This window comes from Scomber scombrus, chromosome 9 (assembly GCF_963691925.1).
Source record: "Scomber scombrus chromosome 9, fScoSco1.1, whole genome shotgun sequence".
NCBI classification, from domain to species: Eukaryota; Metazoa; Chordata; class Actinopteri; order Scombriformes; family Scombridae; genus Scomber; species Scomber scombrus.
The window spans coordinates 885330-912311 of NC_084978.1; the positions used below are offsets into that span (position 1 = coordinate 885330).

At 40.8% G+C, this 26982-nt stretch overlaps 1 protein-coding gene across 2 annotated transcripts; it reads right to left on the reverse strand.

The window, feature by feature from the left end:
* Positions 1 to 5604: 5604 nt before the first annotated feature.
* canx (calnexin) lies at positions 5605 to 26532 on the reverse strand. 2 transcript variants are annotated; one of them, XM_062425733.1, is made up of 15 exons: positions 26474 to 26532; positions 18112 to 18338; positions 15976 to 16049; positions 13911 to 13969; positions 13592 to 13733; positions 13326 to 13407; positions 12185 to 12377; positions 11086 to 11275; positions 10431 to 10544; positions 10126 to 10282; positions 9142 to 9357; positions 8820 to 8939; positions 6866 to 6995; positions 6667 to 6785; positions 5605 to 6028 (listed from the first exon to the last, which is right to left on the reverse strand). In XM_062425733.1, exons 2-15 carry the CDS (start codon positions 18334 to 18336, stop codon positions 5972 to 5974), a joined length of 1878 nt encoding a protein of 625 aa, XP_062281717.1. In that variant the 5' UTR covers positions 18337 to 18338; positions 26474 to 26532; the 3' UTR covers positions 5605 to 5971. The 2 variants fall into 2 exon arrangements, with proteins under 2 accessions (XP_062281717.1, XP_062281716.1); XM_062425732.1 differs by having other exon boundaries at positions 5605 to 6031.
* Positions 26533 to 26982: the final 450 nt, after the last annotated feature.

The following is a 26982-nucleotide window of genomic DNA, read 5'->3' on the forward strand; positions in this document are numbered from 1 at the left end:
TCCTCCTTTCATTCTTTCCTCCCTCCTTTCCGTCCTCCCTCCTGTCCTTCCTTCTTCCTCCCTCCTCTCCTTCCTTCTTCCTCCCTTCCTTCCTTCCTCCCTCCTTCCTCCCCCTTTCCTTCCTTCCCTCTGTCTGTCCTCCCTCCCTCCTTCTTTCCTTCCTTCCTTCCTCATTTCCTTCTTTCCTTTCCTTCCTCCCTCCTTTCCTTCCTGATAGTAAAGTAAAAACACATCAATAAAAACTTTCTTCAGTGTTTGTTTAGTTTCCATTTGGCCTTTTTTTATTCATCAAAACACACATACACATCTCAGGCTCCATCATCACAGTATTTCTATTGGACCTTCCTTCCTCCCTTCCTTCCTTCCTTCTTCCTTCCTCCCTCCCTCCCTCCTTGCTTCCTCCTTTCCTTCCTTCCCTCATTCCTTCCTCCCTCCTTTCCTTCCTTCTTCTCTCCTTTCCTTCCCTCCTTCCTTTCCTTCCTCCTTTCCTCCCTTCCTTCTTCCATTCCTCCTTCCTTTCCTTCCTTCTTCCATTCCTCCCTCCTTTGCTTCCCTCATTCCTTCCTCCCTCCTTTCCTTCCCTCATTCCTTCCTCCCTCCTTTCCTTCCTTCTTCCATTCCTCCCTCCTTTCCTTCCTTCTTCCATTCCTCCCTCCTTTCCTTCCTTCTTCCATTCCTCCCTCCTTTGCTTCCCTCATTCCTTCCTCCCTTCTTCCATTCCTCCATCCTTTCCTTCCTTCTTCCATTCCTCCCTCCTTTCCTTCCTTCTTCCTTCCTCACTCCTTTCCTTCCTTCTTCCTTCCTCCCTCCTTTCCTTCCTTCTCCCTCCTTTCCTTCCTTCCTTCTTCCTCCCTTTCCTTCCTCCCTTCCTTCCTTCCTTCCTCCCTCCTTTCCTTCCTTCCTCCCTCACTCCTTCCTTCCTCCTTTCCTTCCTTATACCTGCCTCCTTCCTTCCTTCTTCCTCCCTCCTTTCCTTCCTTCTTCCTCCCTCCTTTCATTCCTTCTTCCTCCTTCCTTCTTCCTCCCTCCTTCTTCCTCCCTTCCTCCTTTCCTTCCTTCTTCCATTCCTCCCTCCTTTCCTTCCTTCTTCCATTCCTCCCTCCTTTGCTTCCCTCATTCCTTCCTCCCTTCTTCCATTCCTCCATCCTTTCCTTCCTCCCTTCTCTCCTTCCTTTCCTTCCTTCTTCCATTCCTCCCTCCTTTCCTTCCTTCTTCCTTCCTCACTCCTTTCCTTCCTTCTTCCTTCCTCCCTCCTTTCCTTCCTTCTTCCTCCCTTCTCCCTCCATTCCTTCCTTCCTTCTTCCTCCCTTTCCTTCCTCCTTTCCTTCCTTCCTCCCTCCTTTCCTTCCTTCCTCCCTCCCTCACTCCTTCCTTCCTCCTTTCCTTCCTTATTCCTGCCTCCTTCCTTCCTTCTTCCTCCCTCCTTTCATTCCTTCCTTCTTCCTCCCTCCTTTCATTCCTTCTTCCTCCTTCCTCCCTCCTTCTTCCTCCCTTCCTCCTTTCCTTCCTTCTTCCTCCCTCCCTTCCTCCTTTCCTTCCTCCTTTCCTTCCTGACAGTAAAGTAAATAAACAATCAATAAAAACTTTCTTCAGTGTTTGTTTAGTTTCCATTTGGCCTTTTTTTATTCATCAAAACACACATACACATCTCAGGCTCCATCATCACAGTATTTCTATTCAAAGTTGGACCTTCCGTGTGTCAGCAGGTCCGTCATGGTGTTTACATCAGAAACAGGCGAAGGGCCAACAGGGTTTAGTTCAAAACACAAAAAAACATAGTCGACAAAATAAAGAAAATAAACAAAAAAATAAACAAAAAATGAACAAAATAGTAGCAAAGAGTTACAGAGTGATGTAAAGTTTCATCAGCAGATACAGTGTTCAGTCTACAGTCTGTTAAACCTACAGGCAGCTTCAGCTTCAGCCGGACACGATCAGAAGGAAACAACAACAATCTGAGACTAAAGAGAGGAAAGGAAAGAAGGAAGAGAAGGAAGAGAAGGAAGGAGAGAAAGAGAGAGAGAAAGAGAGGAATGAAACGCCACCGCCGCAGACGACTCGTCCTTTAAAAAAAAACACAAACTGAAGCGTCACATTCGGACCGTCCGGCTTCTTAAAAATATAAAAAAACAGCAGAAGAAGAAAAAAAGACTAAAAAAAAGCAACAACAAGAGTTTAAAGCCAAAAAACTCGTCTTTACTCTATAGAAAGAAAGAAAGAAAGAAAGAAAGAAGGAGAAAGATTAAATTAAAGCAGGGACCTACGGTTCACCACCAGGCTGCTATAACCCCCCCTCCCCCCCCCCTTAACCTATTGATCACTAATCAATCAGCCAATCACTGCAGAGCTCGCTCATCACTGCTGGAACGAGCCAATCAGACGCCAGCTTTTTTTTAGTGTCTGAAAAACTAAAAAAAAAAAAAAAAAAAAGCAGGAAGTGATTGACAGCAGTTATTGATCCGTTATCAGTTATTGATCGTTTCTTACAGTCTGACTAACGAGAAGAAAACTACACATTACGTCTCGTTTAGTTTTATTTTGACATTAAAGATAAAACGAGACGCTGATGAAATGTTAAAGTTTAGTTTGTTTGATGTTGAGCGGAGCTGATGGGAGGAGTTGGAGGTCAGAGGTCAAGCTGGGGACGGACACACACACAGACAGACACATGGACAGGAAACAGGAAACAGGAAGCGCTCTCAGGTGTGACAGCGTGGAAGTCATGTGACCAACAGCAGCAGATATATATTATATTATAATCCTTTAATTTACAGCTCTGGATGATTTTTAACGACACGTTTGGACGAATTAGCTTCAATTTACAGAGAAAATGAACATAAAGAAATTATTATTAATAAGTTAAACTTGATAAATGATTATTAAATATACTGTAAATCTTTAAATCTTCTGTTTCACCGTTAACTCAAAGTCCTCTTACTGAGTTAAAGTGATTTAATCTGTATTATAATCCTTTTATTTACACTTCTGGATGATTTATTAATGATAGTTTGACATTTTGAGCAAATAATAAACTTTTAAATGATAAAATAAATGTTGATAAATGGTGTTAAAGTTACGTTTAATCGTCTGTTTCTCTTCAACTCAAAGTCTCCTTACTGACCTTTGACCCGGAGCTTTCTATCAGTCTGCTCACCGATCAATAATCAATAATCAGCTGGGTGTAAAGTCAGTGAAACTTTAAGTTAAAGATGCTTTTAATGGAGCTCGTGTTGAGTTTAATGATGAAGTGCCGTCTCTTTTAAACATGGGGCTTTATTTCTCCTGAAGGGTTTTTGCTGCGCTCTGATTGGCTGATTGGTGCAGCAGGTTAAGCGCATGAGTTTTTTTTTTTCTCTTAGTGCCGTTTTTTCTTTGTCGTTTTGGGGTTCGATTGAAAGAGGGGCGAGAGTCCGTCCGGCTGCCGACCAATCAGATCAGAGCATTTAAACTGATCCAGAAAATAATAATAATAAACTTTTTCTGTTTTTCGGGATTTTTTAACATTTGATTTTTGGACTTTTTCACAGTTTTCTGATATTTTACTGATGGTTAAATGAACTCAGACGAAGCAGTTTGAGACATTTTTCAACCTTCAGCGTCTCCGTCTGTAACCATAACAACATATTTTGTGCTGATGAGGAATCTGGAGGTCAGACCGAGACCCTGAAACACGTCTGCCTGCGAGACGAAGCTCAGGGCTAAAAACATTTAACCCTTTAAAACGTCTGATAATCTGTTTAATTATCTGCTGTCTGGGTGTAAAAGTTAAACTGCTGCTGTGATGATGACTCCACAGATGTTTGGGGCAGGTGGGGGCTGATGGGGGGGAGGAGGGGGGCGGAGCCTAACTCCGAACGCCAGGTAACCCACACCTATAACTGTCACCTGAACGCACCACGAGACACACACACAAACACACACACACACACACACAGGCCTTAAAGTCTGAACAACTGACTGTAAATGAGTTTAATTGATTTGTTTTTGACAGTTTAACTATTTTAATAATTAATTCATCGATCTGAGTGTAAATGTTGTGATGTTTCTTCTTTAATGTTTCTCTTTAAGTCTCTGTGACAGTAAACTGAGACAATGAGGACGTCAGGTTGGACTTTATATAGAAACACTTAATCTCTATTCTCTAACATTTAATAAATCAAATAACTAAAATTAATAAAAGAAAAATAATCTTTCTCTTTACAGTTAAATCTCCTGTTGTCATAGCAACACTACTGGCCTCTTTATTAGGATCTAACCCAACAGCTCTGATATAACTTCACATTAAACACTATTTACTGAGCTCATAGTGTGTTAATGTGCTTTATATTGACAGGTGTTTCTATTATTTTGTCCCCCTAAATGTGTGTTAATGGAGTGGACAAAATAATAGGAACACCAGTCAATATAAAGCACATTAACACACTATGAGCTCAGTAATAAACATATAAAGCAGAATCTATAGCAGAGCTGTTGGGTTGGACTGAGTGTGTGTGTGTGTGTGTATTTAAAGGTGAGATATAATATATATAACTCTAGTTCTAGTTTACACTCTTTAATAACTCAGCTGTTTATTATTAACAGACATTAAAACCTCTGACCTCTCATCGCTGCCACCATCAGGATGTTTAAACACATTACACACACACACATACACACACACACACACACACACACACACACATACAGGACCAAGAAACAGAAAACACAGAAGAAGAAGAGAGGACGAAGTCACAGAGCAATAAAAACTTTAAACTTTAAATATCAGCTGCTGTTAATTAAACATGTTAGTTAAAGTTAATTTAATTCTTCTGTTGCTCCTTTAGAGACTTTAGACTGTTAGACTTATTAAAAACAGCTGCTGGAAGGATCTTTAACTCCTTCTGTTGTTTTTCAGGGGACTAATTAAGAAGACGAGGGCTCCTATTGGTCGGATTAGCAGCTCGTTAGTGAGTTTAAAGGCCAATTAAATGACTTCATCTAGATTAACTCGTTGAATGTTTGATGTGTTGTTAATTACAGGAAAAGCCAATCAGAAGCCTTCCTACCTAACGAGCTTATCCAGTTAATTGGCCCCCTGATATTCTGCTAATTGGCCGACCAATCAGGTGAGAGGAAGCTGCTCCAGATTAGCCAATGACGTGTCAGAAGTGGAATCATCTGATTTATCGTAGTCTAACTCGTTGAATGTGTGTCCGACGTTTGATTGGTCGAAGCCTTACTTAACGAGCTTATCTAGTTAATTGGCCCCCTGATATTCTGCTAATTAGCGAACCAATCAGGTGAGAGGCAGCTGCTCCAGATTAGCCAATGACATGTCAGAAGTGTAATTATCAGATTTATTGTAGATTAACTGGTTGAATGTTTGCTGTGTTGTTAATTACAGGAAAGCCAATCAGCTGACTTTCTACTTAACGAGCTTATCCAGTTAATTGGCCCCCTGATATTCTGCTAATTGGCCGACCAATCAGGTGAGAGCTGCTTCAGATTGAGCCAATGAAGAGTCAGACATGGTGAAAGCAGGGAGCTGATTGGCAGGACGGGTTGTCGCTGGGTGGAGAGCGGCGGGCGGTGTTTGTGTTTGTGTTTGTGTGTGTGTGTGTGTGTGTGTGTGTGTGTGTGTGTGTGTGTGTGTGTGGGAGGGGGGGGGCGGACCGGACGGGACGGGGCGGCCCCGCGGGTTCGAGTCTGCTCAGGTGTGCTGAAGGAATGATGCAGGAAGGAAGAAGTTAATCTCAGTTAATCTCTTTAAAAAAAAAGTTCATCTGGAATCATCGTCGTCGGCGTCCGATCGGAGGCGCCGCTAGTTTCCTGTCGGCTTCGCTGCTTCCACGGGTTCCACGATTAGGCTTCATCGCCTCGGAGTAGAAGAGGAGGAGGTGGGAGGAGTTGGGAGGAGGAGCTGGGAGGTATTTTAGGGGAAGGGGGGGGAGGGGAGGCTGTGTTGAGGTCTGGGTCGATTCAGAGAAGATATTTAGTCCCTTCTGACCTTCCTGTTCCTCGGAGATCTCCGCAGAACGTCGTCCTCCAGCTTCTGGGAGGAAGAGGAGGAGGAGGAGGAAGAGGGGAGAGAGGAGGAGGAAGAGGAGGGAGAGAGAGGAAGAGGAGGGAGAGAGAGGAAGAGGAAGAGTGAGAGGAGATAGGAGGAGGAGAGAGAGAGAGAGAAGGAAGAGGAGGACAAGAGGAGAGAGAGAGAAGATTAAGAGGAGAGAGAGGAAGAGGAGGAGAGAGAGAAGGACAAGAGGAAGAAAGGGATAGAGGTTAGAAATAGTGAAACACATTTAAAGTCTTTTTCTTCTTACAGTCAGCAGATCTACACTGAACTCTCATTTAATTTATACTAATAATGATTTAAAGGTTTCTGCTGTTTACTGAACTCTGCGACAAAGTTAACGGATTAAATATATTTAAAGCTTTATTATTAAAAAGATCTGAATTTATCATCAGCTCAGGTTCATAAAAAGCTCCTGAAACTGAAACCTTTACTTCTTTATGTTCATTGAGAGAAACTGTGTTAGAGGAGTGATGAAGATGAAGATGATGATGGTTGCTCTTCAGCTGCTAAATCAGTTAAAAGCTGTTCTGATCATTTAACTTTAAAGGATCATTCATGTTAAACCTCATTAATAAACTGTGTGTTTGTATTTAAAGTGTCATTTATCTCCTCACCTCCTCTTCCTCCTTCTCTTCTCCCTCTCCTTCTTCCTCCTCTTCCTCTTCCTCCTCTGCTTCTTCTTCTTCTTCTTTCTCTGGAGCGTTTTCCTCTCCGTCGCTCTTCTCCGCTGAAGCTGAAACAACAGATTATAAATCAGACAGAGAGACAAAGAGAAGGAGGATAAACAGACTCCTGAGATTTAATGGTAGAAACCTGGACTGCTCTTCTCAGCTTGCTCAGCCTTCTCCTCCTCTTCCTCCTCCTCTTCCTCCTCCTTCACATCAGGCTGAGGCTCGTCTGTCTTCTTGTATTCAGCCGCCGGCGTCGCTGCTTCGCTCTTCTTCTGCACAAACAAAAACAGCAGCACAGAGTTTTTATATCAGTTTAAACTCAGAAAGATTCAAATGATTAAAATATAAAAGCTGCAGAGTCACAAACACAAAGTTCAGCTTTTAAAATAAGAATTAAAAACACGAAACAAAGACGTCACATCTGAAGATAAAAAGACTAAAAGCTGCAGTAACAGAGAGGAACCACTAGGGGCAGAAATCACACGTTTCTTTATGATTCAATATTAAATTAATTGAATGTTTGATGATAAAGATCAGATCAGGATTCAGTGATCGATATGAGACGATTTAACAATCACTTCCATTTATATCAAATCATAAAAAGCTTCTAAAATATTATTTAATGTTTTTATTTCTGAGCTCAACCAGAAGTTTAAATTATGATCCATCTTTTGAGTTTTAATAAATAAAAATATTCCTCCTGTTCTTTATAAAGTGCTGCTTTTTGATATATTGAGCTGTAACATTTTAATGTCCTATTGAAGAAAAAAGAGGGAGGAGGAGGGAGAGGAGGAAGAAGAGGGAGAGGAGAGAGAGGAAGAAGGAGAGGGAGAGGAGGAGGAGAAAGAAGAGGGAGAGGAGAGAGAGGAGGAAGAAGAAAAGGAGGAAGATGGAAAGGGAGAGGAGGAAGAAGAGAGAGGAGGAGGAAGAGGAGGAAGAAGAGGGAGAGGAGAGAGAGGAAGAAGGAGAGGGAGAGGAGGAGGAGAAAGAAGAGGGAGAGGAGAGAGAGGAGGAAGAAGAGGGAGAGGAGGAGGAAGAGGGAGAGGGAGAGGAGGAAGAAGAGGGAGATGAGGAGGAAGAGGGAGAGGAGGAAGAAGAGGGAGTTCCATCTACTGATGAAGAGTAACACAACACTCATATAAAAGTACTGAAAGTGTGAGGAAGTGATGCAGCCGCCTCGATCTTATATATATTTTTTATTTAATATTTAATATTAGTATCAATTAAGAGAAGAATTGATACCAAGAGCGTAGAAATAGGAATTTCTAAATAAAGTCTAAATGATGGCTGCAGTGCAGTTACGCCCTGAGAGCAACACTGGATACATAATATAAGTAACAGTCAGTGTGTGTGTCTGTCTGTCTGTCTGTCTGTGTCTGTGTGTGCGTGCGTGTGTGAGTGTGTGTGTGTGCGTGTGAGTGTGTGTGAGTGTGTGTGTGTGTGTGTGTCTCTACTCTACAGCAGCACAGACACCAACACATCACACACTAAAACGACAGCAACAGGAAGTGAAGCGGCTCTAACAGCAGCAGTGGGAGGAGTCACCGAGCCCGAGGAGGCAGCAGACGAGCCGATTGGCCGGTTTGAACGTCCAGCTTCACTTATTTCCTCCTGTAAGCTGCCGAGACTCAACTCAGCCTGAGCCGAGTCTGGAGAGCGCTGTGGAAGTCACATGACACGCTGTGACATCAGAGAGCAGTCACATGACACGCTGTGACATCAGAGCAGTCACATGACACACTATGACATCAGAGGGCAGTCACATGACACGCTGTGACATCAGAGAGTAGTCACATGACACGCTGTGACATCACAGCAGTCACATGACACGCTGTGACATCAGAGAGCAGCCGTGATGTCAGCATGATGTCATCATGATGTCATTCAGACATTAAGCTGATGGTTACGCAGTATGTCTGAACATGACGCCTCATTTCCCTCCAACTACTGAGAGTGTGTATGTGTGTATTAGAGTGTGTATATGTGTGTGTGTATATTAGACTGTGTGTATATGTATGTGTACATGTGTGTATTAGAGTGTGAGTGTGTATATGTGTGTGTGTATTAGAGTGTGTACATGTGTGTATGTGTGTTACCTTTCCGGTGCAGCAGAAGACGACGATGAGGACGATGGGTAACGCGACAGTCAGAACGTAAACGACCCAAAGCCAGGGACGCTCCTCTGCTGCGTTCAACATCTGGGTGGCAAGACCGGGCTGGAACACATACAGAGGAACATATTAACACAGGAACACACATAATATATATGGGTTAAACATACACACCAAACACACATACAATATGTTAACACACACACACAATCATCCCATCTCCCTTCATCCCTCCATCCCTCCTTCCTTCCCTTCATCCCTCCCTTCATCCCTCCTTCCTTCCCTCCCTCCATCCCTATAGACTCACATCAGCGGCTCCCTCTGCAGCCTTCTTCAGGCCCCACCCGTCGGTGGCCCAACGGTCGGCTGTGATTTTGTCGTTGGAGATGAAGAAGTTATCGAAGAAGATGTCTGACGTCATGGACCAGAGCTCGAGCCCGACGGCGCTGAAGGCGCTCATCCTGAAGGGGTGCAGGTCCTCGAAGAATGCCGGGTTGGCGATCTTCCTCGGCTTCCAGACGCCCTGCGGAGGAAGAAACCGAGACACTGAACATCTGAACATCTACTCACACTGAGCTGAGACACACGTCAGCCAATCAGAACAGCAGAGACACGCATCAGCCAATCAGAACAGCTGAGACACACGTCAGCCAATCAGAACAGCAGAGACACGCATCAGCCAATCAGAACAGCCGAGACACACGTCAGCCAATCAGAACAGCCGAGACACACGTCAGCCAATCAGAACAGCCGAGACACACGTCAGCCAATCAGAACAGCCGAGACACACGTCAGCCAATCAGAACAGCCGAGACACACGTCAGCCAATCAGAACAGCCGAGACACACGTCAGCCAATCAGAGGCATGCTATCTGCACGTTTTAAGTAAACATTCAATGACTTTTAAGACCTTTTATAGGTCTGGGCGATATGGATAAAATCAAATATCACAATATATCTGACCAAATACCTCACAATATTGTAATGATGAGTATCGTTGCATTCACAAAATACGAGATTTATGATAAATAATCATCACTAATGTGGATGTAATGATAAAGTGGGTAAAAAGCAGATAATAGAACAATCTGGTAAGTTCATAATTTTACTGTAACGCCGCCTTTAAAACCAGGAAAAGACTCTTCTGCCATATCATGATATTACAATAAGCCAAACTAACCAGTCAGTTACACCTAGGGAGGCAGAATAATGACTAAGTGGGTAAAAGGCAAATAATAGAAGAACTAGGACACAGAACAAGGAAACACTAAAGGACACCCTGAGCCTTTACCTGGTAGTTGGGGTTATCGATCATCGGTGCCTTCCACTTGCCCTTGTGGTTGGGGTTGTCAATCATTGGTCGTTTCCAGGCTCCGCAGCCGGGGGCGGTCTCACAGGCGGGGTTAGGCACCTGAGGAGCTTCCCATTCGCCGTCCATGTCCTCGTCCCTGATGGACAGGAAGTGACAGACAGAGGGGCGGGATCAGTGCCCAGGTTTTACTTTTAATTAAATCAGCTGATAACAAATATAATAATAATAATAAAGAGTATATAATAAAAATTCGCTGATCGTCCTGCGTTGCCGTGGTAACTCACCAGTCCTCAGGTTTGACGGCGTCGGGGTCTCCGATGTACTCGGGCTCATCGTCCAACCAGCCGTCTGGTTTCACTGCGTCTTCATCGGGAATCTGAGCGGGAGCGTCCTCGTCCCTGCACACACACACAGAGAGATACACACATATTAATACACACACAGAGATACACACACATTACTATTATTACTTTTTGTTTGATTCCAATAAACACTGAGGTGGAGTGAAGCTGCTCACAGGTCAGACTGAGGTTATAAAACATGCGTTACTTTCATATCGAGTCATTCTGTCAGTTATTCAAATATTAAACTGATCAGCTGATGTCATTTGTTATTAAAATCAGCTCATAAAGCTGCTACAGCTGATACCGTACTGTGTCCCCATGGTAACGGGTAGTGTGATACCGGACTCTGTCCTCATGGTAACGTGCAGTGTGATACTGGACTCTGTCCCCATGGTAACGTGCAGTGTGATACTGGACTGTGTCTCCATGGTAACGTGCAGTGTGATACTGGACTGTGTCTCCATGGTAACGTGCAGTGTGATACCGAACAGTGTCTCCATGGTAACGTGCAGTGTACTACTGGACTGTGTCTCCACGGTAACGGTCTGTGTGATACCGGACAGTGTCTCCATGGTAACGGGCGGTGTGTACTGACCAGTCCTCGGGCTTGGCGGCAGCAGGGTCCTGGATCTTGGCCCTCTCGTCCCAGTCCTCTGGTTTCTGGTCGTCGGGGTCCTCGATCTCAGCGGGGGGGTTCACAGCGGGGGTCACATCCGTCAGCAGGCTGCCGCTGTTCACCACCGTCTGGTCCACCAGAACCTCAAAGGTGTTGTCAGGGTTCACCACTGGGGGGCAGCAGAGAGGGGGGGTTATATATACACACATATACACACCTGGAGCTTCATTACACTGGACAGGGGTGTGTGTGTGTGTGTGTATTACCCAGAGTGTACAGGTGTGTGTGTGTGTGTTACCCAGAGTGTACAGGTGTGTAGGTGTGTGTGTGTATTACCCAGAGTGTACAGATGTGTGTGTGTGTGTGTGTGTGTGTGTATTACCCAGAGTGTACAGATGTGTGTGTGTGTGTGTGTGTGTGTGTATTACCCAGAGTGTACAGGTGTGTGTGTGTGTGTGTGTGTGTGTGTGTGTGTGTGTGTATTACCCAGAGTGTACAGGTGTGTGTGTGTGTGTATTACCCAGAGTGTACAGGTGTGTGTGTGTGTGTGTGTGTGTGTATTACCCAGAGTGTACAGGTAGGTGTGTGTGTGTGTGTGTATTACCCAGAGTGTACAGATGTATGTGTGTGTGTGTGTGTGTGTGTGTGTGTGTGTGTGTGTGTGTGTATTACCCAGAGTGTACAGGTGTGTGTGTGTGTGTGTGTGTGTGTGTATTACCCAGAGTGTACAGGTAGGTGTGTGTGTGTGTGTGTATTACCCAGAGTGTACAGATGTGTGTGTATGTGTGTGTGTGGGTGTGTGTGTGTGTGTGTGTGTGTGTGTGTGTGTGTGTGTGTGTGTGTGTGTGTGTGTGTATTACCCAGAGTGTACAGATGTGTGTGTGTGTGTGTGTGTGTATTACCCAGAGTGTACAGATGTGTGTGTGTGTGTGTATTACCCAGAGTGTACAGATGTGTGTGTGTGTATTACCCAGAGTGTACAGGTGTGTGTGTGTGTATTACCCAGAGTGTACAGGTGTGTGTGTGTGTGTGTATTACCCAGAGTGTACAGATGTGTGTGTGTGTGTGTGTGTATTACCCAGAGTGTACAGATGTGTCTTCTTATCAGTGTAGTAGGTCCTCAGGTCAGCGTCGGGTTTCTTGGCGTGTTTCTCTTCGTATTCTCCAGTTTTGGGGTTCTGGTGTCTGAAGATGAAGTGCAGCTTGTATTCTTCTCCACATTTATCAGGTCCGAACATGATGGTGTACCCGGTCTTATCCACAAAGTGGTCCTGAAGAACACACACAGAGTTCAGCTACGTTAAGCCAAGTCAAAGCTCAGAGGTGAAACATTTCTAATCCTGACAAACTAATACGATAAATTAACATGTTTTTCTCCTCAGTGAGATTAAGCAACACAGATTCACTTCAGCTCAGCTATGTATATATATATATATATATGTATGTATGTTTATAGCTATTTTTGATGGAAAAATGTAGCAATGATTTATATATTGATAACAGTAAATATAAATGTATATATTGACATTACATATAATATATATCAGTAAGATATTGTATGATGTTATGAATTAGTAATTAAATTAGGAGCTTAGCAAGCATTGATTTAAGAAGCAGGGATTCAATACGTGTTGACTTCTTCCCTTTCGGATGTGGTTGACAGTGCATTGCATCATGTTTTCAGTGAGACCAATGTGCTTTCTTTTTTTTAATATGTTATTTTTGTTTTGTTTTTTTCTTCTTTTACACATTCAAAATAAAAATAATCTAATCTAAACATTGGATCATTCTGTGGAAAACAGAATCTGGATTTTCTTGTAATATTTTTACTTTAATAAAGAAAAATGTAAACTTAAAAAATAATAGTACAAGTATGAGTAGTAGTATTATAAGTACCAGTAGTATAATAAGACTACAGATGGTGATTAATAAAGATTCAGAACACATCAAACACAACATTTAAAATCTTTACTTTCTCTTTAACAGCTGAGTTCAAAAGCTGAAATTGACATCAGCTGTTTTTCAGTTTTAAACCAAACAGTTTGAACCACTAAACACTAAATGAGTCTGAGGTCAGTAGTTAGTGTTCTGGTGAAGATTTACTGTGAGTCATTAAGGGCAGGGATAGTACCATGGTGTGGGTGTGTGTGTGTGTGTGTGAGTGTGTGTGTGTGTGTGTGTGTGTGTGTGTGTGTGTGTGTGTGTGTGTGCAGCCTCACCAGGTCGAGGTCTGGAGTCTGAGTCAGCAGTTTGACGTAAGCGCCGCCGCAGTCGATGCCTGACTGGAAGTTCACCTCATACCTGAAAACACACACAGAGACATGAGGAAGAGGAAGAGGATGAAGATCAACAGCTGATGTTATAATGTTGTAGTGTGTGTGTGAATAGGTGTTTATGTACAGGTATAGGTGTATGTGTCTGTACAGGTGTGTGTGTGTCTGTGTGTGTGTAGGTGTGTGTGTGTATATGAGTGTGCGTCTCTTACTGGATGATGAGCGGTTTGGTGTCGAAGGTGAAAGGTCGCAGCATCTGAGCAGAGATGGCGTGATGTTTAGCTCTGGACTTCAGAACCAAACCTTTATCACCGGGAAGCTTACTGTCCCTCATCTCCTCCACCGCCCATTTACCTGCAAACACACATTATAAACATTTACCTGCAAACACACATTATAAACATTTACCTGCAAACACACATTATAAAACACACACACACCTGTCAACACCTCATTTATCATCATAAACAACACCAACATGTTCATTCTGCCATGTTTACTGTAAACATGAATAAACTTGTTATAACTCACCATCATACTTGGCGATATCTTCATCAGCACCTTCCTTCTTGGCGCTCGACACCACCCACCTGAAACCAGCAGGTGCATCATTATGACATCATCATTACATCATCATTACATCAGAGACAGACGAGCAGAGAGACGAGCAGAGAGACGAACAGACGGACGAGCAGAGAGACGAGCAGACAGGAAGCAGACAGACGAGCAGACAGACGAGCAGAGAGACGAGCAGAGAGACGAGCAGAGAGACGAGCAGAGAGACGAGCAGACGGACGAGCAGACAGGAAGCAGACAGACGAGCAGAGAGACGAGCAGACAGACGAGCAGACAGACGAGCAGAGAGACGAGCAGAGAGACGAGCAGAGAGACGAGCAGACAGGAAGCAGAGAGACGAGCAGACAGACGAGCAGACAGACGAGCAGAGAGACGAGCAGACGGACGAGCAGACAGACGAGCAGACAGGAAGCAGAGAGACGAGCAGACGGACGAGCAGAGAGACGAGCAGACAGACGAGCAGACGGACGAGCAGACAGGAAGCAGACAGACGAGCAGACAGGAAGCAGACAGACGAGCAGACAGACGAGCAGAGAGACGAGCAGAGAGACGAGCAGAGAGACGAGCAGAGAGACGAGCAGACAGGAAGCAGACAGACGAGCAGACAGACGAGCAGAGAGACGAGCAGAGAGACGAGCAGAGAGACGAGCAGAGAGACGAGCAGACGGACGAGCAGACAGGAAGCAGACAGACGAGCAGAGAGACGAGCAGACAGACGAGCAGACAGACGAGCAGAGAGACGAGCAGAGAGACGAGCAGACAGGAAGCAGAGAGACGAGCAGACAGACGAGCAGACAGACGAGCAGAGAGACGAGCAGACGGACGAGCAGACAGACGAGCAGACAGGAAGCAGAGAGACGAGCAGACGGACGAGCAGAGAGACGAGCAGACAGACGAGCAGACGGACGAGCAGACAGGAAGCAGACAGACGAGCAGACAGGAAGCAGACAGACGAGCAGACAGACGAGCAGAGAGACGAGCAGAGAGACGAGCAGAGAGACGAGCAGAGAGACGAGCAGACAGGAAGCAGACAGACGAGCAGACAGACGAGCAGACAGGAAGCAGACAGACGAGCAGAGAGACGAGCAGACAGACGAGCAGACGGACGAGCAGAGAGACGAGCAGAGAGACGAGCAGAGAGACGAGCAGACAGACGAGCAGACGGACGAGCAGACGGACGAGCAGACAGGAAGCAGACAGACGAGCAGACAGACGAGCAGACAGACGAGCAGAGAGACGAGCAGACAGGAAGCAGACAGACGAGCAGAGAGACGAGCAGACAGACGAGCAGACAGACGAGCAGACAGGAAGCAGACAGACGAGCAGAGAGACGAGCAGACAGGAAGCAGACAGACGAGCAGACAGACGAGCAGACAGACGAGCAGACGGACGAGCAGAGAGACGAGCAGACAGACGAGCAGAGAGACGAGCAGACGGACGAGCAGACGGACGAGCAGAGAGACGAGCAGACGGACGAGCAGACAGACGAGCAGACAGGAAGCAGACAGACGAGCAGACAGACGAGCAGACAGACGAGCAGAGAGACGAGCAGAGAGACGAGCAGAGAGACGAGCAGACGGACGAGCAGACAGACGAGCAGACAGGAAGCAGACAGACGAGCAGAGAGACGAGCAGACAGACGAGCAGACAGACGAGCAGAGAGGAAGCAGACAGGAAGCAGACAGACCAGCAGACGGATGAGCAGACAGACGAGCAGACGGACGAGCAGACAGGAAGCAGACAGACGAGCAGACGGACGAGCAGAGAGACGAGCAGAGAGACGAGCAGACGGACGAGCAGAGAGACGAGCAGAGAGACGAGCAGAGAGGAAGCAGACAGACGAGCAGACAGACGAGCAGACAGACGAGCAGACAGGAAGCAGACAGACGAGCAGAGAGACGAGCAGAGAGACGAGCAGAGAGACGAGCAGACAGACGAGCAGACGGACGAGCAGACAGACGAGCAGAGAGACGAGCAGACAGGAAGCAGAGGGAACGGCAGACAGGAAGTGTGTGCTCACCCTTCAAGTGTCCCCCTGTCAAAGCTCTCAGCGAAGAAATGTTCCCCCATGGGTTCTGGAGCTTTGTAGGTGACCTGAAACACAAAGAGAGACGCAGGATGAGAAAACACTTTAAACTCCATCATCTCTTTTAAAAACAGACTTTTACTGGAGACTGTCCTGATTTCATCGGAGTTAATTTTCCTTTAATTTCTTTTTATCTCCTTTAAATATAATTTGCCTATTGTAGCCTTTTTCCAACATTAAATTACTTTACTATTACTTTTAAAACTATGGTTTTATTTTGCTGCCCTGTGAAACATTTAGAAAAGTGCCTCATTAATACAGTGTAGTTATAGTAGCAGTAGTAGTATTAATCAGTAATGGTAGTAGTAGTATTAATAGTAATAGTATAATTATTAAGCTGCTGTGGACCCTGACTGTCTCTGCTGTTAGAGACACTGAATAAAACATCTGACTCTTTGTCTCTTTAATGTTTGATTGTCTCATTAATTAAACTATAATCCATCATTTAGTCCTTAAACTAACTTTAAACTCAGCGGTCTCCTTTAATCTGATCTACAGACTGAAACTTTAAACACATTCAGCTCCATTAACAATAAAACAATAAAACACTAACACAGTAAAATAATAACACATTAACACTATAAACAATAAAACACTAAACTAAATGTTATCAGCCTGAACTCTGAGTGAATGAAGGTCAGTGGATCAGCAGGTCAAACACTGACTTCCTGCTGCAGCTGGTTTATCAGTAACACACACTTCCTGTTACACACACACTTCCTGTTCCAGTTAATCAATGACTCACACACACACACACAAAGGTTTACTACTTTTAGAAAACAAAACTAGTTCAGAGTTTGTTTTTACGTTCTGAATGTTTTAAGCTGATCATTATTTTCATTATCGATTCATCTGATTATTAATTTCTTGCTGAAATTCAGAAATATTTTTGTCTATAAACCATAAAAATATATATATATAAACAAGTGACATAATTTATAATTAATTAACTTTAACCTTTTTATAACTGATGTGACACTGTTTTAATTATTACTACTTTTATATTTTATTTTAGTTTTATTATTTATTATCTTGTACTGGAAGCATTTTATTCTCTTTTATTTTAATTGTCCGATTTAACTTCTCAATTGTATTTTAATGTTTTAATCATGTAAAGAACCTAACGTGTTGAATTATTTTAATTATTATTATTTTTAATTATTATTATTTAAATAAATATTATGCTTGTTATTGTTTGATTATTTTATTACTATTTTCTTAATTATTATTATTATTTTCTTAATTATTATTATTATTTTTTAATTATTATTATTATTATTTTTTTTAAATTATTATTATTTTGTTTTTAATTATTATTATTATTATTTTTTTAAATTATTATTATTATTTTTTTAAATTATTATTATTATTTTTTTAAAATTATTATTATTATTATTTATTTTTTTTAAATTATTATTATTATTATTATTATTATTATTATTACTCCAGTACTACTATCACCATTAAAAACCATCATCTTTCTTTTTTGGGCTAAAAATAATGTCTTATATAACATTATTACAAAAGTTATTTTAATGTATTTGTGACTCGATTCAGGATCAAAGATTAATGTGAATCTATTTTTAACCCAAACCGACGACCGATTTATATTGTTGTTGTTTTAAGAGCTCCAGTTATTTATTTATTTAAAGATGATTTCTGTCTTTATTTCCTGGTTATTGCGTAACATCGTCTCTATATCCTCCTTCAGCAGTTATAAACTTAACGAGTCTTAACGAGGACAGACGGACCAATCAGCTGCCTGCGTCTTAACGAGGACAGACGGACCAATCAGCTGCCTGCGTCTTAACGAGGACAGACGGACCAATCAGCTGCCGGCGTCTTAACGAGGACAGACGGACCAATCAGCTGCCTGCGTCTTAACGAGGACAGACGGACCAATCAGCTGCCTGCGTCTTAACGAGGACAGACGGACCAATCAGTTGCCAGCGTCTTAACGAGGACAGACGGACCAATCAGCTGCCTGCGTCTTAACGAGGACAGACGGACCAATCAGCTGCCAGCGTCTTAACGAGGACAGACGGACCAATCAGCTGCCTGCGTCGGTACCTTAGGTATGGCCGGGGCCTTCGGAGCGTCCGCAGCTTCGTCCTGCAGGTCCAGCTCCTCTTCATCATCTTCGACTCCGGCTACGTCCAGATCCAGCTCGTCTTCTACGTCCACGTCGTCTCCCAGAGCGTCTTCCATCACGTCATCGGCCCGAGAGACGGGAGCCAGGCTGAGGCAGACGAGGCCCAACGCCAGAAGAACACTTAACCAAACCCGCTGATCCATAACTGGGGGGGGGGGGGGAGGGGGGGAGACTGTTACAGCTCAGCAGGTTTATACCAGCAAACACTACAACAACATTATTCTCATTATAAATCACATTTTATTATTATTAACGCCAAGAATAGTAAAAAAAAAGTCCACCTAGTTCTCGTTTGCACTACCTGACAGACAACTAAATAAATAAATAAAACCTAAATAATAAACTTAATTTAAAGAATAATAAAAATAAAAATAATAAACTAAAAAAATACAAAATAAATAAACTAAATACACTAAATTAAAAAAATACTAAAATATAAATAATTTAAAAAAAACAAAACTAATAATAAAATAAATAAGCTAAATTAAAGACTAAATAAACAATAAAAAAATAAAATTAAAATACATAAATACAAACATGGAGCTTTTTTTTAAAGCTTTCAGTCGTGAAGAGAATATTTTTTCACCATTTTCTGACATTTACAGACTAATTAATATAGAAAATAATCAATAATATAAATAATAGTTAACCGCAGCCTTTCAGTTGATTTACAGACTAATTAATAATAAAGATAATTAATAAATGTTATTGTAGTTTTTAGTGTATTTCTGCTGCATTAAACACACATCAGGTCAATTACACCTGTGTTTCCTCTGAGATCCATCTGTTGCCATGGAGACGGGGCGACACCCCACAAACAAAGCTCCATTAACCCTAATGAGATTACACACCCAGGGATTAACACACACACTCTAACACACACATTAACAGAAACACACACACAGTAACTAACACAAATAATTACCGACACACACACACACACAGTAACAAACACACACACACACACACAGTGACACACAAACATGATTACACACACACACACACACACACACACACACACACACACACACACACACACACACACACACACACACACACACACACACACACACACACACACACACACACACACACACACACACACACACACACACACACACACACACACACACACACACACACACACACACACACACACACACACACACACACACACACGTCCCTGCAGGTAAACATTTATATTACAGACGGACCTGTTTAATATTTATTATTTAAAACATTATTATAATAAATCAGCTTTATATAACTGCTGCTGTTATTAAAACAAAATCATTTTAAGTTCAAATGTTTAAAATTTGCTTCTCAAAACTGATAATTTGATGTTTTGTTGTCGTATAAAAACAATAAACTGAATATAAACTGAATCTTTTTAAGATCTGAGCACAAAATAACACATTAAAAAGTTATTTGACTCTTAAACTAATTATTCTCATTATTGATTAATCTGATTATTGTTTTATTGATTCATGTTTTAGTTCATAAAATGTCAGAAAGTTGTAATAAATGTTCATCTGAATATTTAAAGTGAAACGTTGTTCTGCAGACTGACTCCAGATATTAATATTATACATTATATAAATTATATAAATTATATAAATTATATAAAACACAGAAAAGCAGAAAATCCTCACAAATAATGTTAAAAACACGTAAATGTAGCTGAAAATCAACTAATAACAGCAGTAAAAACTCTTTAAATCAGACTTTTAAACACGTTATTAAAACTCTGAATACATTTAATATATTATAAATAAACTTATTTAAATGTAACAGCTTAATATTGATCTGAAAATACAGTTTAATTAGTTTAATTTAGTCACATTTGGATGAAAAGAGGCAGAAACTTAAAGGTGCAGCGTGTGTGGTGCAGCTCCCTCTAGTGGTGAGAATACAAACTGCAGCTTTAAGTTTACATGTTTAAAAGTTTCATTTTATTTCATCCAAAACTAAAAATATTATTAATTTATTATCATTTATCACCAAAAAAAGCATCAAACAGTCACATTTAAGCAGCTGGAACATGTTTATATTTTTATATTTATGTTTTTTATCTAATTAAACTATTTATTTATTTATCTTATTTATCTATCGTCGTATTATTAAGCATTAATTTTGTGATGATTGATGAAGTGATGAGCTGTGTTTCATCCTCTCACGCAGCACTAACAGGATCAGCAGATTAGCAGGATTAGCATTAGCATGCCTCGCTACCTGTTAGCCGTTAGCTTAGCATCGAAGCCCACGTGGAGTTTAAAGGATTAAACGGCAGAGTTTCATATTTCATTTAAATCCAGAAAAAAGGCACAAATATAATAATTATAAGTTTTATTTCTACAGCTCATAAAACAGAGATATAAACATTTAATTATTAAAAAGTTAAATAAAACTTATTTATTGTGTTTTTAACCCCATTAATAGAATATTAATGTCATTTTTATTAATTTATAACTTTGTGTAACTGCCTGTTTTATGGTGTTTATATGTTGGAAAAAAACCAATAAAATATTTAACACAAAGAAAAAGAAAAGTACAATTAAACAAAATGTTGAAAGTTTAATAAAATATGTTGAATTAAAAATAAAAGATAAAAACAGCCGTTTGTTTTAAGTGTCAAAAGATTTAGTATTTTATTTATTTTATTTTTATATTATATTTCTGTGCAGATAAAATATAAATACATTATCAATGCATTAATAAATACATTATTTCCTCTTTAAACTTTTCTAAGGGATAAAAAACAGCTTCTGTGATATAATGATAAATATTTAATTGTGACATAAAATCAAATTCTTTACAGCAATATGTTTTATACTTAGTCCGTCCATATTTTACACATTAAATTGATTTATTAAATGTTCTATATCAGGAGAGGTATTGTTATCAGGATGAGAAGTTTTAGTCCTTTGTGTAAAATGTATTTATTTATTTATATATTAAAGGTATAAAAGGAGGAACTCTGCTTTCCATCCCTGAGATAATAAATAACATCCAGACAGGAAGCAGAATAAAGAGTCCTGCAGACTCTCTGCCTTTAGAGCCGCCGGCGCTTAATGAGCTTTTAGAGGCTCTCTGATTGGCTGATAAAACCAGTTAATCAGACCAGTGAAACCAGCTGAATGAGCCGTTATGGATCCAGACTGACAGCGTCGGGTCTGCAGAGACTTAATCTGATTTTAGGAGCTGCTGAGCCTGCAGGACATCTGCTGCTCCGACTCCGTCTGATCGACTCAAGACCCTTTATAAACTAAACCAGGCGGGGAGTTCTGGTCCTCTGAAATGAGGCCAACCAGGAAGTAACTTAAAACTGCATTCTATCAAAAGGCCACCAGGGGGCGACCGTTTTGGTGTCAAAAGGACTTCCGTCTCTATACAAGTCAATGGAGAATTCACCAACTCCTCACTTGATTTCTAACCTCAGTAAACGTTTTCAAAATGTGTTTATGGTCTCAATCGCTAGTTTAAAGCCTTCTTCAATGCAGTATGATGTTCATTTGGGACATTTTGGCCTCCCTGATTTTATATGTGACGATAAAGCAGGGTATGCATTAGGGCGTGGCTACGTGGTGATTGACAGGTTGATTGGTTCACAGGTTCAGGAGGGCGCCTCATGCTCCTCCTGATGCCCATATAAGTAGAATCCCTGTTTTTATTTTTCCCAGCATGCACCTGATATGTTCAAGATGGCGCTGCTCAGATCCGATACTATTGGCCTCCGAGCAGCAGTCCACAAACCAATGGGTGACGTCACGGATGTTACGTCCATTATATATACAGTCTATGGTTTTAACATTAATGGAACATTTTTACAATCGTATTCATTTGTTTTAATGTTCAAAGTATGCCGAGTTTTAAATGATGTAACTTTTAAATTGTTTAAAACAAGTTAAAACCAATATTTTTAATTAAATCTCTGAGTCTCCTATTTCTGACTTTCAGACACTTAAAGACAAACTTCTTCTTCTCTCCTTTAAAACGTTGCAATGATCCTTTAACCGGTTAAAGTTTAAACTCAGACTAACGGAGATAAACTTCTTCTTCCTGCATGAAAACAGGAATTTAAACACTGAATAACTTCATGTGTCACTAATCTGTGAAAGTAAACGTTAGAAATGTTCCAACAACTGAAACTAGAGAAACTCAGTCTGGTAATAAATACGTAAAATATAGAAATACATTTAAATTTATACATTTATGAAGCTTTGTGTAAAATTTTACATTCAAAAATTCTGGAAACTGAAAATTTCACATTTTTACTAGAATTTTTTTTTTATTAAAATAATTGCAGACGTCTTTTTTGTTTGTTGAATAATCAAGTTTTTTCTTCTACTTTACGATAACATTTCTTGTAATTATAAAAACGTGCTCAGTGCTGCCACCTAGTGATGTCACAATAAGTTAATTTTTTCTTACAAATTTTTTTTTTACATTTAAAAAAAAAAAAACTGCTAGCATTTAATTTTATTGTTTCCGAATCAGAAGAAACTGATAAAACTAATTTGAATTTTATAAAATGTTATTATAACATTTTGTGGTTTCTAACTGGCAGCAGCAGCAAAATTCACTATCAGCTCATTTTATAAAACAAATGTTCTATTATATTAACTATAAAACGCGCTCAGTGCTGCCACCTAGTGTTCACTCTGAGAGCTCAGTGCTGCCACCTAGTGTTCACTCTGAGCGTCTCAGTGCTGCCACCTAGTGTTCACTCTGAGCGTCTCAGTGCTGCCACCTAGTGTTCACTCAGTGCTGCCACCTAGTGTTCACTCAGTGCTGCCACCTAGTGTTCACTCTGAGTGTTTCAGTGCTGCCACCTAGTGTTCACTCTGAGTGTTTCAGTGCTGCCACCTAGTGTTCACTCTGAGTGCCTCAGTGCTGCCACCTAGTGTTCACTCAGTGCTGCCACCTAGTGTTCACTCAGTGCTGCCACCTAGTGTTCACTCTGAGCGTCTCAGTGCTGCCACCTAGTGTTCACTCAGTGCTGCCACCTAGTGTTCACTCAGAGTGTCTCAGTGCTGCCACCTAGTGTTCAGTGCTGCCACCTAGTGTTCACTCTGAGTGTTTCAGTGCTGCCACCTAGTGTTCACTCTGAGTGTTTCAGTGCTGCCACCTAGTGTTCACTCTGAGTGTTTCAGTGCTGCCACCTAGTGTTCACTCTGAGTGTCTCAGTGCTGCCACCTAGTGTTCACTCAGTGCTGCCACCTAGTGTTCACTCAGTGCTGCCACCTAGTGTTCACTCTGAGCGTCTCAGTGCTGCCACCTAGTGTTCACTCAGTGCTGCCACCTAGTGTTCACTCTGAGTGTCTCAGTGCTGCCACCTAGTGTTCACTCTGAGTGTCTCAGTGCTGCCACCTAGTGTTCACTCAGAGTGTCTCAGTGCTGCCACCTAGTGTTCAGTGCTGCCACCTAGTGTTCACTCTGAGAGCTCAGTGCTGCCACCTAGTGTTCACTCAGAGTGTCTCAGTGCTGCCACCTAGTGTTCAGTGCTGCCACCTAGTGTTCACTCTGAGCGTCTCAGTCTCACTGAGCCGGTTCAGAGCCGGCGGCGGTGTTACTCAGCATGATGTGTTAATACAGCTGATAGAAACCAGCAGGTTGAACTGGTCCAACTGGATCCCAGCATGAGGTCCCAGCATGTGATCCACTAACACACACATTATACACACACACACACACACACACACACACACACAGTGTAACACACACACACACTAACCTCCTCCTTTAAAACAACGTCTGAATTAAACACTATATTATAAGATTACTGAACAAACAGCAGAGAAGCTTCGTTCTTATTATTACAAATTAAACATATTTTGGGTTTAAGTGTAACCTGATTCTTCTTTAATCGCTGAATAAATGGGATTTAATTTCACTTATTTATTTTTTGTCCTTAAAACTTAAATTATTACAACTATTTCTTCTGTTTATGTAAATTAAAAGTAAAATCTATCACATAAATACATGTACTTCCATATGAAACAGATGATATAATTAACCAAAGCTGCAATAATCACTATTAGTTGACCAACAGATTTAAATTAATAATCATTTTTAGGTTTTTAAGTAAAGAAATGTTTTAATTCTGATTCCAGTTTATTAAATGTGAATATTTGCGGAGCTTTTAGAAACTGTGATGCTTTTTATGCCAGTTTGCACATTTTACTGACTTTATAAAAGATCAAAGAGCTTTAAAATAATCATTAATTGCAGCTTTATATTAAAGTTAGACAGGTTTCAGGACCAGTTTTTATATATAATCAGAATTAAAGCTGCAGCATAAACTCTGCAGGAAGTCTGTAAAACAATCAGATTCCTCGTTATGATGTCATCACAAACTGAATAAACTATCAAACAGACTCATCTTAAATCTATTACTCAACAGGAAACTCTCCTTATTTAGTCTTCAGGGCTTTTCTGGTAGATGATGTTTAGTTATTGTCCTGTAAATACTCTGATGTCAGAAAGAAGTGAAACTAAAACCCTGAGATGGACATTTAGCATCAAATCAACATTAAAAACAGATTTATAATAGTTTCACTTTGATTTTCCATGTTTTACCTTTAATTTCACTTTACTGGAGGGTCTTAATTCTTCTTGTGTGTGTGTGTGTGTATGTGTGTGTGTGTATGTAATGTGTGTATGTGTGTATGTGTGTGTGTGTGTGTGTGTGTGTGTGTTTCTTGGCTGTTTATCACCCAGAGCATCTACACACATCATTTACAGAAAGGGTTTTTTAGTCTTTTTATTAACTAAATAATCTGTTTTTAATGTTTAAATGAGCTGTAGAGCTGCAATAAATGATCATTTTCATTATAAATTAAATCGATTATCAATCAGTTGGTCAGTAAATAGTGAAATATATTCAGTTTAGTGTCATAAAGGAGCAAAGAAAGCAGAATATAGTCACATTTAAAGAAGCTGGAATCAAAATTAATTAACATTTATTCTTAAAAATGTCTCAAAATTATCAATTATTAAAATAGCTGTAAACTAATCAATTAAAGCTTTAATAAGCAGATTAAAAATGACTCCTCAGTTATTACTCTTTAATTAAAAACACATTATCACTTCATATTTGGTATTTAATTCAACTTTGTGATCTTAACTGTAATCCTACATATTATTTTAGGTGTTTTCATCTTATTGAAGGTTATTGATTAATCATCTGCTGATTGATAGCTGACAGTTTTACATCAGCTCTGACCTCTGAGTCACTCACAATGTTCATTTATATCTTTTATAAGCCCAAATAAAAATAAAAAATAAATATTTATGTTTCTTTTTGCTGTTTATCACCCAGAGCATCTGCACACATCATTTACAGAAATGTTTTTAATCTTTTTATTAACTAAATAATCTGTTTTTAATGTTTAAATGAGCTGTAGAGCTGCAACAAATGATCATTTTCATCATCAATTTAAAGAAACCAGAAAATATTCACATTTAAAGAAGCTGTGATTAAAGCTAATGAACACATATGTGCTTTACTCTAATTCTACAAACTGTTTTGGGTGTTTTCATCTTATTGAAGGTTATTGATTAATCATCTGCTGATTGATAGCTGACAGTTTTACATCAGCTCTGACCTCTGAGTCACTCTCACAGCTCAGTCTTATCACTTTAATGTTCATTTATATCATTTATTAACCCAAATAAAACGGATTTAATTGACCCATAACCCCTCTAACCCCCCCAGTCCTAACGAACATTGACAGTTTTACATCAGCACTGACCTCTGAGTCACTCCCACACTGTCACAGCTTTGTTTTAACACTTTAATGTTAATTTATATCATTTATTAGCCTAAATTAAAGCTGATTTAATTGACCTAGAAACCCCCTCTGACCCCCCCAACCCCCCTCTAACCCCCCCATTCCTAGCTTTTAGCGTCGATGCTGCTTACGAAAAGAAAGTATAAAAGGAATTTCTCCCTTAAAAACACAGTCAGATGTTATTCCACTTGGTCTACCACAGCCTCGCTTAGCTTTGACATGTGCATAATGTGATCAATTGACGTACTAGTGGATTAAATGTGAGTAAAAGCTCAGTTCACCTGTGGTTAATTAGCCTCAGTTAGCCACTCAGCCCGACGCTAACAGCACGTTGCATACACGTAGTTTCACTTTTAAGGGCTAAAAAAGGACGTTGTCTACGTTATAAGAACACACGCATATTAAATATCATAATATTAATCTGAAGATATAATAATCCTGCTGCGTAGCCCCTAAATAAGTGACATTTATCGGTTTCTTTACTCACCTCCGGCTCTCCGATGTGACCGCCTGGGAACTGCTGAGGAGGGTCACGTGGGATTACTGCCCTCCGTCTGTCGCTGATTGGCTAAGAGCGGCGAGTGTTTGACGTTTACTGTCAACTGTCAGCTGCTGATTGGTCGGAGGGGAAATCTCGGTCAGAGTGGACAGAGCCCGCCTCCCAACCACGGCTGAACCTCGTGGACAGCGCTGATTGGCGGAGGAGTCAGTGGACGTGTGAGCTGATTGGTTGGAGAGCGGCAGATGAAAAGGAACGGTTGTATGAGACAGCAGCTGAAATCATAATATACTGTTTTATTTACTCATTTATATACTGATATATATATACTGATTAAATACTGATTTATATTCTGTTTTATTTATTTATTTATACAGTGATTAAATACTGATTTATACTGTGTTATATATTTATTTATTTACTTATTATATACTGAATATATACTGAATATATACTGTTTTATATACTGATTTATACTGTCTTATATATTCATTTAT

Excerpts from the sequence above, each read along its gene's own strand:
- canx (XM_062425732.1), bottom strand. The coding sequence starts at position 18,336 with ATGGATCAGCGGGTTTGGTTAAGTGTTCTTCTGGCGTTGGGCCTCGTC. Across the intron at positions 11,276-12,184 it reads GACACATCTGTACACTCTGG|TGGTGAACCCTGACAACACC; the intron begins GTAATACACACA and ends GCTGCCCCCCAG. Across the intron at positions 9,358-10,125 it reads TCGATAACCCCAACTACCAG|GGCGTCTGGAAGCCGAGGAA; the intron begins GTAAAGGCTCAG and ends CTTCCTCCGCAG.